Raw genomic sequence first — 16,076 nt, 5'->3', positions numbered from 1 at the left:
GAGTGCCCAGGAGAATAAGAGGAGACAAGGCTTTTGTCGGTCACCTTTGGGTGACCCTTCGCACAAAAAAGCAAGTTTAATCTTTTGGTCACCAATTTAAAAAACAGCAGTGCTGTCTCAATTTCCTCTCCCTTATGATGCGCCAGACCATTCAGAAGTTCAATCTAAGCTTACTCATCACAGTGAGTCACCCGTTTTCAAACACCTCCATGAAAATATCCAGCAGTTTGCATTAACATTACTGTCTGCGGTGAGCTTTTATGTTTTACGATTGCTGTAGTTTAGCCTTATAAACGGTTTTAATGACCCTAGAAAAGGGAAGGTCCAATGGCCCGATATTAAACGACAAACTTGAAGGCGCTTTTGAAGTCACAGCCACCTTCGGTAAAAAGGATTTACTTCTGAGAAAACCGCAATAAAAACACCAAAAATATCCCGCGCAGCAGTCATATGCTAACAGAAAAAAAGAGCAAATCAAATCAGGTGTGAAAGCTGATAAAACACACTGGCCTTCCGCAGGCCTGCGGCCCATTGTCCGTGTGCAGCGGGAGCGGTGCTGATTACTCACACTGCCTGGCTGCGCTCTGAGGTGAAACAAATCCCCTCCCACCCCAACCAGCTGCAGCTACAGCCACGCTAATGTCATTCAGCCCAATCAATCACTGGCTATGGCCTTTCACACTTCCATTTAGGGAGTCACACAATTTACAGCGCCGGCCGTAAAATGCACAAAGTCTGCTCATGTACAATATTAGAATTTTATGTTCCCGGGAAGTTTATTACCCTCCAATCAAAAGGTCTCTCGGGCAAAATTCTCTGGAGATATTAAAAAGGCGCCGATAATATTGGAGTCCACAACTTTCTCACCACCTCCCACCCTCTCTCTCTCTTTCTTTCACTCTCTCTCTCACACTTTCTCTCGTGGTCTCTCTCTCTCACACTCTAATGGCAATTGTTCAGGAAATAACTTGTCAGTTATCAGCAGGTTTTCCAGTACGAATCAATCTGTGTATTGTGAAACCTCAGCTGCAGCGAGCACAGAGTCAGATATTTCATAACGCTGTGTGATTTCCCTCATGGTTGCAAAGCGTTTAGGTTCAGAGGTTTAGGCGCACAAATTGTTTCCCTCCCAGCAAAGTGGAGAATGAAAAAAACCGGGACATTTTAAAGATGATATGCCTTTCTCAAACACAGAGGGGAAAATCCTGCTCCATTTATCCATTCTCCATGTCCTCCAGTCCCTCTCATGCTTTTAGCAGAGGGGAAGACAGTTCAGTATAAAAGCTACAATCACTACTGTACTCTCTGCCTGGGACCTGCAAACTCTTTGTGATGGTGTAATCGCACGGCGCGTCAGCCGTAGAGATGAGATTCCAACGCATGGGGCATGCATCAGCCTCAGCCTGAACTCCAGCATGCACACCAGTACATGCAAACAGCAGCAGGCCAAAGACACGTCACACACACACAGACTTACAGAGAGCCATTATGAAAACCTCAGAGGCCACACTTACCATCTGCAGGACGTCAGTGGACACCATCTGCATGCAGCACATGGCGGTGGCCAGGGCACACACTATGGTGGAGATCACATTCAGCGCACACACACTGAACAGCAGCTCCTGCAAGGGACAGGGACGAGGGCAGGGAGGGAGGAACGAGTGGGATGGAGTAGGGGAGAATGGAGAAGAGGAGAACAACAGGGCGAGTGGGATGGATGGAGAGGATGGAGAGGAGGGAGAGACGGTGAGAGTGAGCAAGGGTGAGAGTGAAAGAGGGAGAAAGGGTAAACAAAATGGAGAGAGGTAAGGTAAAGGCAATTCTCCACAGCCAAAAAAAAAAAACCTGGGGCGGGGCAGCTCTGCCTGCCTGCACACCTGGCGGGACACAGACAGGTAGGCGCGGGACACAGACAGCAGCACAATGCACCTGCATGGCAGCTCTCCCTGTGCACCTGATCATCTCTGCGCAAGCAGAGAGGAACACAGGCCACAGAGGAACTACTGGACCAGCATTCCTAAAAGCAGGGTCAAACAGAGAAGCTGCAGGCTGTTATATAACTAATGGCCCTCTAATGCAGACCAGACTCCACAGCAAAACCTAACAGACACAAAATCCAATACAGGCTCCCCAATCCGCTAATTAGTTTTGACAACCATGCACTCAGTTTTGTTTTGTAATGCAGTTTTTACATCTTTGGTTTAATGAGCTAATTGCCTTGTCTTTTTAATGGAAAAATATATTTTCTGCCACTAATATAATCCATCCAAATCAAAGGAAACAGTCACCTTCATTTGATGCACTTATTATTTTATTTATACTTCCTTTTAGTGTTATAACACTGTGTTCCTTCATATGGCCTGAAATAAATGTGAATCTACATTAAAAAGCTTTCCGCTGTTGGGGCAAATTAAGGATGCATAATTAATTTTAGCAGGGGAAATATTCTGAGCAAAAGTTACACAATTACCAGAAGGAAAAATATTAAATCTTTTTTCTGAAGTCCCATGCATTCAGATTATGCATTCAGAACTTGTGACCATGTGCAAATCTGTGTTAATGTATATATACAATTATGGCTGTTCTGGAGTGAAATACACTACCCATAGCCATACATGCAGGTGTAATTTCCATTAGTCCCTGACAATGATAAAAGCACTGGGAATTCAGCTCTCAGGCATGTGATCATAATGAACACAGACTGGAGGAGATACTGGCATGTTTGTAACCTGGCTGGATTTCCTTTCCGACAGGCTAACACAACAAAAACACAGCACAGCTTCCTCACCCTCAGGCAGGCGATGCATCCGAGGTATGCCAGCTTTTAGATGAGTCTTTGGATGAGACTAGTGCTGTCTCCAGCCAATTTGTAGGTGCAAAATGTGTACACTGCATGGCTAACATTTTTTTTTCTCTAATCATATAAGAGCTCCCTATAGCTTGGGGGTGTCAATAAATAAATGAATATACATATATATCTCCAGCATTGACTGTGACACAGACACTACATGGCAAATGGAATTTGACAATTTGTGTGCATTGTATGCTCCCACATAGATTATTCCTGAAACCCAAGGCACAGTCCGTCCATTCCGGTTCTTAGCGCAAGGCATGCAGGCCTGTGAAAGAGCCAGATTAATATTTACGTATAAGTGCTTTGGCAGCTTTCTCCCCATTAATCACACCCCGAGAGCGCACGCAGCAACATTTTTGCACATTAAGATATTCGCTCACCCATGTCCGGGCTCACTGTACAGTAAAAATAAACCAGCCAATGAGTATTCATTCCTTGTCTACAGTCTGGCACGGTGCTTTAACAGGAAGCACGGTTTTATTACTGAAGTGCGCTGAAACATCTGTCGTGCAGATGTGAGAAGGGCGCACTAATGCGGCGCTCTGTGGCGTGAATGGCATTTACATACTGACACAGTAAATCACATTTGGGTCCTAATTGCAATGATACCTTTAGGGGAGCCATTAATAGGCTGTGTGGTGACAAACCTCCCAAAACGACCTTGCCGGCTGTGCGTCGGTGGCCGGTGAACAAAGTTATGGTCAGACCACGTCATCTCTGCACCGCAAACCCAGATCTACCAGAAACCACCAATCGGGGCTCTGAGAGGTTCCAAAAGGTTTGAGGTGCAAATAAAACGGCCACACTGACAAATATTTTGCTTAAGCGTTAGCATGATTGTTCAGAAAACCATGCGCCTTTCGCTGAAACATCTCCTGGTATTATAGGCACCCTGGTATAGGAGACAACAAGGCCCATAAATATGAAGAACTGGAATACAAAGGCCTTTATGGCAGAGAAAGGCTACTTGAGGACACCATTCAGATGAGCGACTGCTTGAGGACGTTTTGAGATGGATAGCCCTGAACAGAGATTATGAAGGAAGACAGACAAAACAAGTGGCAGTGATAAGGCCGTATCAGCAGGGTGGAGAGATATAATAATTCTCAGAATCGGGGGAAGGGAAATGCATTTTGCCAGATTAAAAAGGGTATGTGCATACGTTTTAACTCTGTGTTCCTTTTTAGATGTCACATTTGCATGATAATGATGGCCTTTGAAATGCTGACAACACAAGGTAACTTGTGTCTTTGTGCAGTAAAGTTTTATTTTTCTCAACTATGATAAAGTTTGGGAGGGGGCTGGGGTAAGGACTCCAAGGGGGAATAAGACTAATAGGTAGCATTACATGTGTAATTCAATTCCATTCTAGAAAGGCATGGATAACACAGCAGAGATTTATAGTCTGCACTGAAAACATGTACAGTGAATATGTTGCATAAGCGTGAGGTAAACTATTTATTCATCAATCTGTCTTCGGAAGATCAAAGCCAATTTTAAATGACAAAGAACAAAGAACAAGATTTAGGTTATTCGACTTCTGACATCAGAATATCCTTGAAAAATAAATTAAGGATGTGCCCATCTCAATTTTTCATTGAACTCTCTGTGCAAATCCTTTTTATTTCAAATTTATGATCTAAAGAAATGTGTGTGATGCATTTACAAATAGGGCATCAAGTGTTTCAGACACATGACTTATCAGGGAGGAAATGTATAAGACTTTGATGAAAACATACAGATGAGGTTTAACTGTACATTATGCAAATATACACATTTAAAGGATCTGCTGAAGTAACTGGAGATATGTTATCCAGATTTGAAATTTTCCCTACAGAACAGTTGAACGTGTACTTTTGTAGTTCCAGCGAATGACACAGATTGTGATTATTATTCATTCTGAGTTTTACAAACTGCTCATGTGCTTCTGAGATTTCCCCTTCTCTCTGGCATTGCTGACATGTAAGATTGAAGTAAGACAGGCCTGCACTCAACCAAAAATTGAACAAAAATTGCAGGAAAAATCTGGATTCTTTTAGTGTGCTTTTAAGTGCTGCTGTTTATCCAGTTGTGCTCTGAAAAGTCTTGCAGTTTCCCTGTGAGCTGCTCTCCAGTATTCAGTATATTTATTGCTATATATAGTTGTGTTCTATGCTGGACAGCAATTCTAAATACTGTCGGTGAATAAAATAAATGTTTGCTTCAGGCTATTTGCATCATTTGCCTTTTTCCACTTTCTTTTCCCGTCAATCATTCTTATCCTCCATAGATGACTCAAAGTTTTGGCAAAAATCTTGAATTTTCACACCACTCAGTCTAATGCACTTTGCAAGCACTCAGCCCAAATATTAATCAGGAGTTACCAGCACCTGCTACTCCCAAAAAAACTAGATCTTTCTCATCATGGTTCGACTGAAAAAAAAAAGAACAACAAATAAATGAAGAATAATTAGCTATATTATTATGATAACAACTATCATGCCCACTAATTCAAAAACTAGTGGTTTGAGCAGCGACAGCCAGATGCTGATATAGTAACAATAACGGAATTCACACAGCCATTTTCCCCCGATTCTCCTGGGCTCTGGCCCAACCTACAGCACTAAATTAAGTTAGCCAATGTTCTGTCCTGTCAAGTTGGGTCAGTGTGATAATAATGACAATATAAGCAAGACCACTTCCCCTTTACCCACCTGGGCTCCGGTCCACCCTCATGCACTAAAGTATATGGAGCTAGCTGGCGCTCTGCGCTGCTGACTCAGGTCAGCTTTCTGCGGCAACAATTTCTATTAGCCTCAGGTGCAGCTGACCTACCTACGGCTGAGGAAGGTCAGTGTAATATGTTATACAGTGAAGGCTGCCACTACTCGAGGGAAGATCTGAGCTGGGATCCCAGCGCCACTTAAAGGAGGGGGGGGGGGTCACAGATGGCCACAGCACTATAAGGCCCTTGACTGGATGTCTTTGGAACTGAGGGGACAGGTCTAGGCTTCAGTCAGAGAGCCACTTCAGCTGATCACATGATGTGCACACACAGACATGTGTTCAGTGCTCCCGGTCGCTGGCATTCGAAGCCTTCTACAGTCAAGCCAGAGCTGATTGCTTCCTGCGTTCCCTGATAACAGACTTATTTCAGCCTGCAAATGCAACACAGTCTCTCCAGGGGTGATGGCAGTGTTTCCAAGGCAGCGTATTCACCATTCACGCATTCCCCATATTCACCGCATTCTATTCAATGGCCATAATCCACCCCCTGGAGAATGCCTTCGTATATAAAATTTCATGCAGCGCTGGTGTTCTGACTTACTAAATGTCACTTCATAAAGCTGTATATAATGTCAATAAATGGCATTCCTACAAAAAGTTTGAAAAAGATGGAGAACATTTACTTTTCATTTGCTGACAAATTAACAGTGACAATAGTACAAAATCTACCTGTGTTAATGCCAAAAAGAATGAGACTGCAATAAATCCATTAATGAACAATTTTCTATCTATTTTCAACACTGTAATCTATAAAAAATGAAATCTATGATATTGCTATTACAAGTCAAGTTATAACTTAATTTATATTCTGTATAAATTAAATCTAAACGACAACCTTACAAATAAACACACATGTATACACTGTATTTTCTTGAACAGGCCATTCAGTTCCTCTTCAAACAAACATATGAACACACACATACATACACACACACACACACGCATGTGCATATGTACATACAGGCACATAAACAAACCCACACACACACACACGCACACACACACACACGCGCACACACACCTTGAGGCGTAGGCGGATGGTGTTGCAGTCCCTCAGGGGGTTGAGTTTGAGTGTCTCTCCCAGGCTGTTGCAGCCCGAGTTCTGGTGCTGCAGCTCGCAGCACACGCAGACCCCATCGCTGTCAAACTTGATCTGCAGCGGGAAGAGAGGACAGAGAGGCCGAGGCCCAGATCAGGACCGGAGCACGTTGGGGACTGATTTCCTGTTGGCTGTGTGGGAAACATATCAATGCAGCTCGATGGCTCCTGCGGGCCTTCAGTAACACCTACTGGACGAAACAAAACCGTTTACCCTCTGCCGCATGCTTTAGGGAGACACTGGGGGGCTTTCTCATGTCATCTGTCACACTGTTCACCTCCCAATCATTTTCCTTTGGTTCCAGCTTCATCATCTACTGAAAAGATCGGCCCCAGGGGGCTTCCAGAGACCCTGGGTCTGGCCTGATCCTATTACTGTAACCAGCTTAGCCGGGGCCCATGGCATCAAAAGGGAAACATCAATGTGCAACACAGTCCATCTGTAGCATATTTAATGAGGAAGAGCAGACAAGGTGATCACAATTTAATCAACGCAGTCTCTAATTTCAAATAAATTTACATGAACATAAAGACAAATTAAAATGCCATTTGAAGCAATCTACAGGTTTATTTAAAAAAATTAATTTCAGTATGAACATTGCGGTACAGTGAAGTACATGACTTCACAAATGGTACTTGGCCCTGTAACCTGCACGCACAGTAAGGGCAGACTACTTCCAGATGCTTGCGGCACAGCAAAGACAAATTTGCAGTCAAAGCTCAGCGGATCCTTAAAGGACACAGGAGCCATTAACAACGCCCTCACCCCCCACCCATCCACCAACAGCACTTAATGACAGCAGACATAAAACACCGGTAAATACCCAGCAAGAGCTCCACTCTCTGCCTCCGTCCTGAACACTGCAGGGAGAAAGCTGCCATTCTCAGCACAGTCTACTCCCCCTGCACCAAGGTGTCCTACCTGTGATGGGTCTGCTGCCCTTCAGCAGTTAAATTATCGGCGTGCCGTTGCCCTGGTGTGTGCGTACATATGCACGTACACACACACACACACACAAACACACACATGCACACACACACACACACACACACACACACACACATATAAACACACATGCACACACACACACACACATATAAACACACATAGAAACACACACACACACACATAAACACACATAGAAACACACATACACACAGACACATATAAACACACGTAGACACACACACACAAACACACACCCAAAGACACACACTGGAATGCTGGTTTCCAGTACAAGGATGTGTGTGCCACACGAGTCGTCATGGTGACTGCTGTTTGCGTTTCTTGTCACAGAACCGAAATACTAAAATCAAGGGGGCAGCCTTACAGGAAGGGAAAGAGGCATCGGAGAGACGACACCATTAATATTTCTGTCATGTCGAGCGGCAGTCTCCACGGAGGCGTGTCGAGCAGGGACAGGGAGAGGCGGATAATCCAATATGCTAATCTCCCAGCCCCCGCGGTAGCGACAGTGACAGATTTCCTTGCCTTCGTCCCAGCCTGGCCTCTGCTCCCGGTCCCCGATTGGCTGTCTCGCGTTCTGCCGTAAGTGGGGAGGGGCCGCTGCCCAATCCCAACTCGCCTCAGCACGGCCCTCTGGGACACGCACGGCGTTTACAGCCTTCTGTCACAAACTGCTGGGGGGGGTGCACCTCAAACAGCAGGCCTCACAGAAACAGGCCCCATATGAGCAGATATCCTTCAGAAGTGGGCATCTGTGTAGGGCTTTGGGGGGTGGGCACGGGCTGGGGGGTTCAATTACTCTTCCCTCCCTGTCTTTTCATTTTCCAATAAAGCCACACAGAAGGATTAGGGCTATCGCTTAAAAATCACCACAAGGTACCGTAAGCCCTGTATCTCTGAGAGACAGAGGAGATTGCCCTCATCCGGATGGGCCAAGGCTGGGCCAGGTTAAAGAGAGCGACCGAGGCTGAGGGGCAATCACTTCAGATATGAATCAAAGCCCTCCCTCATCACCGGAGGAGCGCTTTTCCTGACAAACGCTCCCTGCTCCCCCTTTGTCACCCGTGTTGCCAGAGCAATAAAAAGGGCTGTTCTTCACCACGTCTTTAAGACCCCCCCCCCCGCAGACCCTCTGCGGAGACACACCAGGGGAAGCACATCGCGCACCCCTCCAGAGCCCGCGTTCACGCGCAGAAGCAGGCACTCCTGTTCCATACGGGCGACAGCGCAAAGTGTGTTTCACAGTGGGGCGCGAGACCAGCACGCATTTGTCACTCTCACGTTTCCATAGAGACAGGCAGTTTTAATAATTTATTCATTCCTTGTTTTGATTTTCATTTATTTGTGTGCCTCGGAAGTGAGATTAAATGTGAGAAGCATGTGCGTTGCCAGGCTCGTTTTCTTAAAATAACAGCACATTAAAAGGAAATTTTTTTAAACCCACACATCTGTAAACTGAGGCAAGCAATTAAATAATCAAAAGAAAATCAACTGAATAATAAACAATTCCCTGGTGAAGTCACTGTCTAGTAGGAGCTGTAAAACACTGCCTATCATATGTCTTATACGTGAAGAACATATAGGACCAGTTAAAACTTAACATAATGAACAATGAGATACTCACAACAAAATACACAGACACGCGTGCGCGCACACACAGATGCACGTACACACACACATACACACGTACACGTGTACACGCGCGCACACACACACACACACCTGGTTTCTGTTTTAAGAATCTGTCTTCCTGATATGTTATGTGACTGCTCGGGGGAAAAGAGTGTTCAAGAGGGGGTATAAAGGTCCATGGATTTTAAATGGAATACTCATGTGGACAAAATCTCAGCCTGCATCCATTACTACGGTAATAGAAAAAAGACTTGGCTTCTCTTCCTGATGCAAATATACCTTTTTCACTCCCCCAATGCTTTTAACCAATTATTACTAATTGAAAAAGACAGAAGTATTACTAATCTGTGACAGCTCATTTTTCTGATTAAATGAAAACAAGACATCACACATTTAATACTATCTGGAATAATGACTGAACCTCTGTATAAAAACAGATGTAGATATTAGAGCAATCTATTTTTTCAAAGGCTCTGGTGCTTTTAACAAACATTTTTTTTAAATGCATTAATGTTTCCTACCATTAATAAGGGTGGGCAGGCCAATATGACTAATATTTAACCATATTAATAATATGTTCAGTGTTGTTGTGGCGCATTAAAATTTAAACTGAAATACTTATTTTTCAGATCTGACAATTGAGTGGAGTGGCCAAGATGAGACGTTAGTTGTGAGCTGTGAACTGAGCAACACAACAGTATCTACAATGTAAACTGAAACCCGCAGTGTTAGTGATAATATCACTACAGTATATTCCACCCCTAACATCAACCCCCAAATGTGAAATCCTTCAAATCAGCAAAGAGGTGCTTATCATTTTGTTCAGCTTGTAGAAACTGAAGAGGAAAAATAACTCTTCGGAAAATGCATCTCTCCCAGGCTCAAATCTTGTGTACTTGGAAGAAAGCTCTGTCCTTCACCCACACACTGACTACACAGACTGGCAATACCTCACAGCCCTACAATCCAATCCAGCCTGTCCCAGACACCAGTTAAGACAACAGTTTTGTTACTATTACCAAAGGACAGGATCCAGAAATGGAAACCATAGCTGCCTGCCACTGTCTTCTCTCTGATAATCTCCTCTTCAGGGTCTAGGTGCATGTTATATAAGAGCCTGTGCCATACACACACACGCATGCACGCATGCATGCACGCACGCACGCACGAACACACAAACAAACACACATGCCCACACATGCACACACACACAAACAAACACACATGCCCACACATGCACACACACACAAACAAACACACATACATGCACACACACACACACACACACAAACAAACACACACCCACTCAAACACATAAAAACACATGACGGGGTGAACCGTACATCTGATGCTCAGTCACAGCTTTACACAGTCAGCATCGTCACCAGATTTCTTGGCTTTTTCAACATTTATCAGGGGAGAATTTAGTCTATCAATAAAGCACCAAATCCACAGAATTTAAGACATGTTGTCATAAAGGGGATATATCACTACAATTTCAGACTTTCCCCAGCACTCAAACATACCCTCTGTTTAAATCCATCCTCTATGACAGGAACCATAAGCTTGATGCAGGGTCATAGCTAGAGAAAACTAGAGAGAAGGTTTGAAAACTCCCTGCTGAGCTGAGAGTCTGTGCAAGACAGGCATGATAAGCCAAACCAAACACTGGCTTGGGAAGGGTGCTGTGATGGGTCTGCAGTTCCACTAGTTCATCCCATTATACTATTCCACTGTGCTTCATTATCAAAATGGAGGGACACACCGTAATGCAAATAGCACCACCCTGCTTTTGTCCAAAATTGGACAAATGGAAAATAAACAAAACCACCAAATGAAAAATAAATGAAACTGAAAGCAATAATGAACTTGTTAATTTTTGTTTTGTACCCAGACAAATACATTTTGAGCATCACATCACAGAATACGTAATCTACAAATTAAAGCATTTTTTTCTCCTGAACAATGAATTTAATGAAAATAAATATGGTATGAATATAAAATGTACATGGTTGTGTTTATTCTTCTGTGCAATTTTCTATTTTCTGACCATACTGATTTTGAGTCAACACTATGTTTTACCTGACTGGATCCTCTGCCTGTCAGGTCTAGCTGTTCCCCTTGGGATAAACTATGCAGAATACAATTCCCAACGGACACTGCTGTCCTCTTATGAGGTATCTTCCCACAAGGCAACATGTAATGAAACATGTAATCACTGAGCTCTCAATACATACAAGCAGCAAACTAAATCTACTGCTTAGAGTTCTGCATTGTATTATAGACCTTCTAGGAATTCTAGAACTTCTTAATTTGCTAAACTTGCAGTGGTTGCCAAGATACAGAGGCCATTAATTCCTCACTGTCACACAGAACAAATTGCAACCTAACTTCTTTTATTTAATGAACCCAGTCAACGGTTGCACTTGGAGTTAGCCTCAAAATAATTGATACAGGAGAATGGAAGACCATCTTGCCAGACGAATGAGTGGACCTTTCCCAGATGACAGACGATTTAATTTTTTTAAATAATAATTAAAATGTGAGCTTACATGGGCAATAAAGCAAACAGTCAGCACGTAATCATAGCATTAATAAAGAGCGTAGTGGCTGGCCTCAATTTCTTTTTCAATGACATACTACTTGGCAAAGTAATTAGGCATGTGTGTATGAGAGACCTGGGGGCGGGCTATGTAAGACAGGCCTAATTGACCTCCATTCTTTACATGGCTGTCCTCGAATAAGCAAGGTGCATTCAGAAATGAACTCAACATTCAGAGAACAAGTAGGCCCAGTTTTAAAACTGTGGTCGTTCGGGTGAAGGGACTCTGTCCCACGGTGAGTTGAGGGACTTGGGGCCTCTGGCCACTTACCAGCTGACAGGCTTCCAGGGAGTTGACCAGTTGGGCATTCTGGCAGGACAGGATGGAGCCGGCCAGGTTGAGCATCACGCACACGGCCGACAGCAGCATGAAGAAGGTGATCTGAGAGGGGGGAGAGGCTTTCCGTCAGGCCGACAGAACAAGAGCGCGACATGCCCACGGTACACCCTTTATTCAAAGGAACCCATCTTCTCCCTTCACAACTCCTCACCACCTCCTTCAGTGATCGTGTCTCACAGCTGTTGCACCCCATTTAGATGTTGCAAAAACAAAGCATCTCGCCTTGCCCCATGCAAGGTATCATTTGTGTGTTGGCGCTTGGTATTAAGCTTTTCTCAGTTCCCCTGACGCAACCCTTAGCAACCTGGCAGCATGTGTGGCCCAGTGGGACCCAGTGACTGATGGTCAGTTGGAAGAACCAATCTTCCTCTAATTACCTTCGCCACCCTGCTTTCTACCAGAGAAATGTCCCCGATACCGCAGTGTTCCTGTGCTCTGGACCGCCCGGGCGAGTACAGCCAGCGCGCACCCCTCCTATCCCCATTAAAAACAGCTCTCCTTATTTCATAGCTGACAGCCTTGGGATATCACCCCAGTGAAGAGAAATACAGAGAACATTTTGGGTCCTTTAAATCACAGTTCAGGTGTCACAGAATGGGCTGAGGCACCAGGCACCACCCCAACGGATTACAAATCGGCGCACCACGCAGTATATCAAGCGTGCCATTCCCATGTCGGCCTGTGATTTAGCACACTGGTTCTCCATCTGTAGAGACATTAACCTGGGGCACAGAGGGATATCTGTGGGAGGTACAATGAGATCGTCCCCCAAGAGAAGCTGACAAACTAGCTGTGAAAGACAAGAGACAGAGCAGAGACGGGCAGAGAGAGAGAGAGAGAGAGAGAGAGAGAGAGGCAGAGACAGACTGAGAGAAAGAGGCGGAGACAGACAGACAGACAGAGATAGAGAGAGAGAGAGAGTGAGAGAGAGAGAAAGAGGAAGGGTAGATAGCTATAATGTAAGAGCAAGTTAATAAACACAGTAACTAGATGATTTTTCTATCAATCAGTAACTCTAAAAAGAGTTTAATATTGTTTTTCTCTGCCCAATAAAAGATAAAAGTCATCATACCCACAGTAATATTACCTAAGCAACCTCTATTCTACCCGGTACAGAATTAGCTATTGTGTCTAAGTAATGCTCCTTTCTTACAGAATTTAAGGGTGACCAACAAAAACACTGTACCTTACATATGGCTCAGGGGACACAGTGACAGAGCTATGTTATGTGCAGTTTCAGAGACGAGCAGTGGCGAGAAAATTCTGGCTGAAAGCACTTCAGCATTCAGTCCGTTGTCCTCACCTATATCTGCAATAAACACCTGAGCTTGCAGGTGTAACAGTTCACTGTGCTGGGGACTAAATAGTACACAGGATGTGCACAAAGGGTGTGTGTATGTGCGTGTTTGTGTTTGCACAGCTTTAACTGTTGAATTGGAAAAAAAGAAAATTCATGTTTGTAATTCTTGTCTTACATAAGACAAACACGTTATGGTATGTTGATGAGTGCCAAGAGATGGGTGGGACTAACAAAGTGTGAGTTGAGTTTAAATATATTCACTTCTGACAATGCACATACCATTGCTACAACAGCAACCATGAGTTTACTCTTAAAGAAACTGCCATGTAGTGGCAATAAAACTACATTAGCAAATGCATCATACAGTATATGTGGTTAATTACCTTTAGCATTACTTGCAGTCAACATGTCCAATGTACAATGCACTGCACTATAATGACTCTCATAAAAGCTGAGTGGGGACATGACATCTTTATTACTTCATGTAAAAATATATTATCACTTGTCAAGAAATGAAATCATAACAGTAGCAATACGCACAAAGAAGGGTGTTGATTCAAAATCAACGGGAGAAAATTAGCATGCATTTCTCATCCACCGCTGATGTGAAGACCAAGAAATTCCACCCTTTTCCATCTACCATTTAACCCTTTGAAGAGTAGGTTTTTGGGAAGGTTTTTTCAACCTTCTATGTCAGTGTTCTAGAACCACTGTTTTCAATTACCGGTAGTGATTATTACATCAGCATTAGAATGTTCATTTAAGAAAATTCTAATCACAAGTTAAAGTTAAAGTAGAGGCCAGAGTAACAACTGTCTCATAATGCTGACCAATCAGGGCAGTGTGTGGTGTAATGGATACTGCATTGGACTGTGGTCCCAAAGAGCTGGTCATTCTTGCTATAAGGCAATGCTATGCTATTTTATGGAAATGATAAAACTTTTTAACAAGTGAACACAACTGCACAGAGAGGTGAAACTAAAGTCAAGAGAAGAAGTTTCTCATAAAAGGATTTTGCGAAAAATTCACAGGAAACAGGATGAAGGAGTCGAACACCGAAGGTGCAGCACAGACCGGACACAGCATAAATTTAACCAGAGACACTATAATGGTGGAGAGACACAAACTATCACCATCACAGTACTGTACAATGCTTAAGAAATATGCACATAGCACAACCATGTTGGATGTAATTAAATGAAAACCAATCAGTTGTTGATGGATAACCCTTATTTAAATTGGCATACTTGTTAATCACGAAAAAGAAAAACAGGTGCAGGAAAATGAGTAGTTTGAAGGCACGCTTTCAACCTCCTCCATTTCAAACTAATGAGCCCCCTCTGATATTTTAAAATGTCACGTTTTCACTCAAGTTTGTTTGAGAAATTAATTTATTTTCAACAGCTTCAAGCAGGAGTGCCAAACTCAAGTCTTGGGAGGCCACAGTGTCTGCAGGTATTCGTGGTTTACTTTCAATCAGCAGCCAATTAAGGCCTTGGGAACAAGATTTGTGGATTCTTTAGCCAATCACACTAAAATACACTGAAAACCAGCAGACAGTGCAGCAGACACTCTCCAGGACTGGATTCTGACACCTGTGGCCTAAAACACTGCCAGATTTGTGTGTGTGCATGTGTGGCGGTGTGTGTGTGTGTGTGTGTGTGTGTGTGTGTGTGTGTGTGTGTGTGTGCGTGTGTGCATGTGCGTGTATGTGTACGTGCATGGATGTGTGTGTGTGTGTGTGTGTGTGTGTATGTGACATGTCTGAATTCATCTTTGTCTGACCCGATCGAACACAACTTTTTTACAGATACTTCAGGAGACCAGGAACTTTTATTTTACCTGGAACCCCCAGGAGAAAGATCACATGCAGAGGAAGGGTAAGGTTTCCACAAACACTACAATGTAGATTTCCCTCCTCTGCTCTCATTTCCTGCTCGTCTCCCTTCCTGTGAATGCTCTCAGACTGCTACCATGCCAGAGCAAGTCAGTTGTATTTCAAAAGAAAAAAATGACAAATTCAATCCTCCTTTCCCAAATTGGATTTCCTCCTTCAATCAAAAAGACACCTGCATTGTGCAACAAAGAACATAACAACAAACTACGGCAGAAATGACTTCAATTAATGCTGGAAATGACTATTTCTGATCCTGCAAAATATTCACTTTATTGGTTTAACCCGGATAGTGGGGGGGAAAAAAACAGAAATCATACATAATTTAAAAATTTAAAAAACGGATGTTTATTTTGTTGTGGGTCCTCGCAGCTGTGCTACATAAACCTGCTTCACGCGGCAGCGCCCTAATTACCAGGAGGAATCAGATATCAGTGTTGAACAGCCAGTCAATAATTACAGGCTGGCTGCCACTGGCATACCAAGCAGATGGAGCCATTAGGTGGCACGTGCCCTTCCGGTGCGCTCAGTCTTTAAGTTGCTTGTCGTGTTCAGTGAGCACAGTAATTAAAACAAGGTTAGGCGCAAGATGTCACTGGTTTTGTTCCATTTGTTTTTCTTCT

At 43.6% G+C, this 16,076-nt stretch overlaps 1 protein-coding gene across 2 annotated transcripts in view; it reads right to left on the bottom strand.

The window, feature by feature from the left end:
* The window catches only part of LOC118214810 (protein FAM189A1-like), a 107,645-nt gene that overhangs the window by 10,870 nt on the left and 80,699 nt on the right, over positions 1 to 16,076 (bottom strand). For both annotated transcript variants that reach the window (XM_035395057.1, XM_035395056.1), the window contains exons 3-5: positions 12,191 to 12,301; positions 6,642 to 6,773; positions 1,515 to 1,622 (exon numbers count right to left, since the gene is read on the bottom strand). In XM_035395057.1, the coding sequence (XP_035250948.1) occupies positions 1,515 to 1,622; positions 6,642 to 6,773; positions 12,191 to 12,301 (351 nt within the window). The remainder of the gene's footprint in view (positions 1 to 1,514; positions 1,623 to 6,641; positions 6,774 to 12,190; positions 12,302 to 16,076) is intronic.

The sequence above is a fragment of the Anguilla anguilla genome, chromosome 16 (assembly GCF_013347855.1).
Source record: "Anguilla anguilla isolate fAngAng1 chromosome 16, fAngAng1.pri, whole genome shotgun sequence".
In the NCBI taxonomy this organism is placed as follows: Eukaryota; Metazoa; Chordata; class Actinopteri; order Anguilliformes; family Anguillidae; genus Anguilla; species Anguilla anguilla.
The sequence above is the reverse complement of the archived record's forward strand: the minus strand, read 5'-3'. Positions and strand labels throughout refer to the sequence as shown.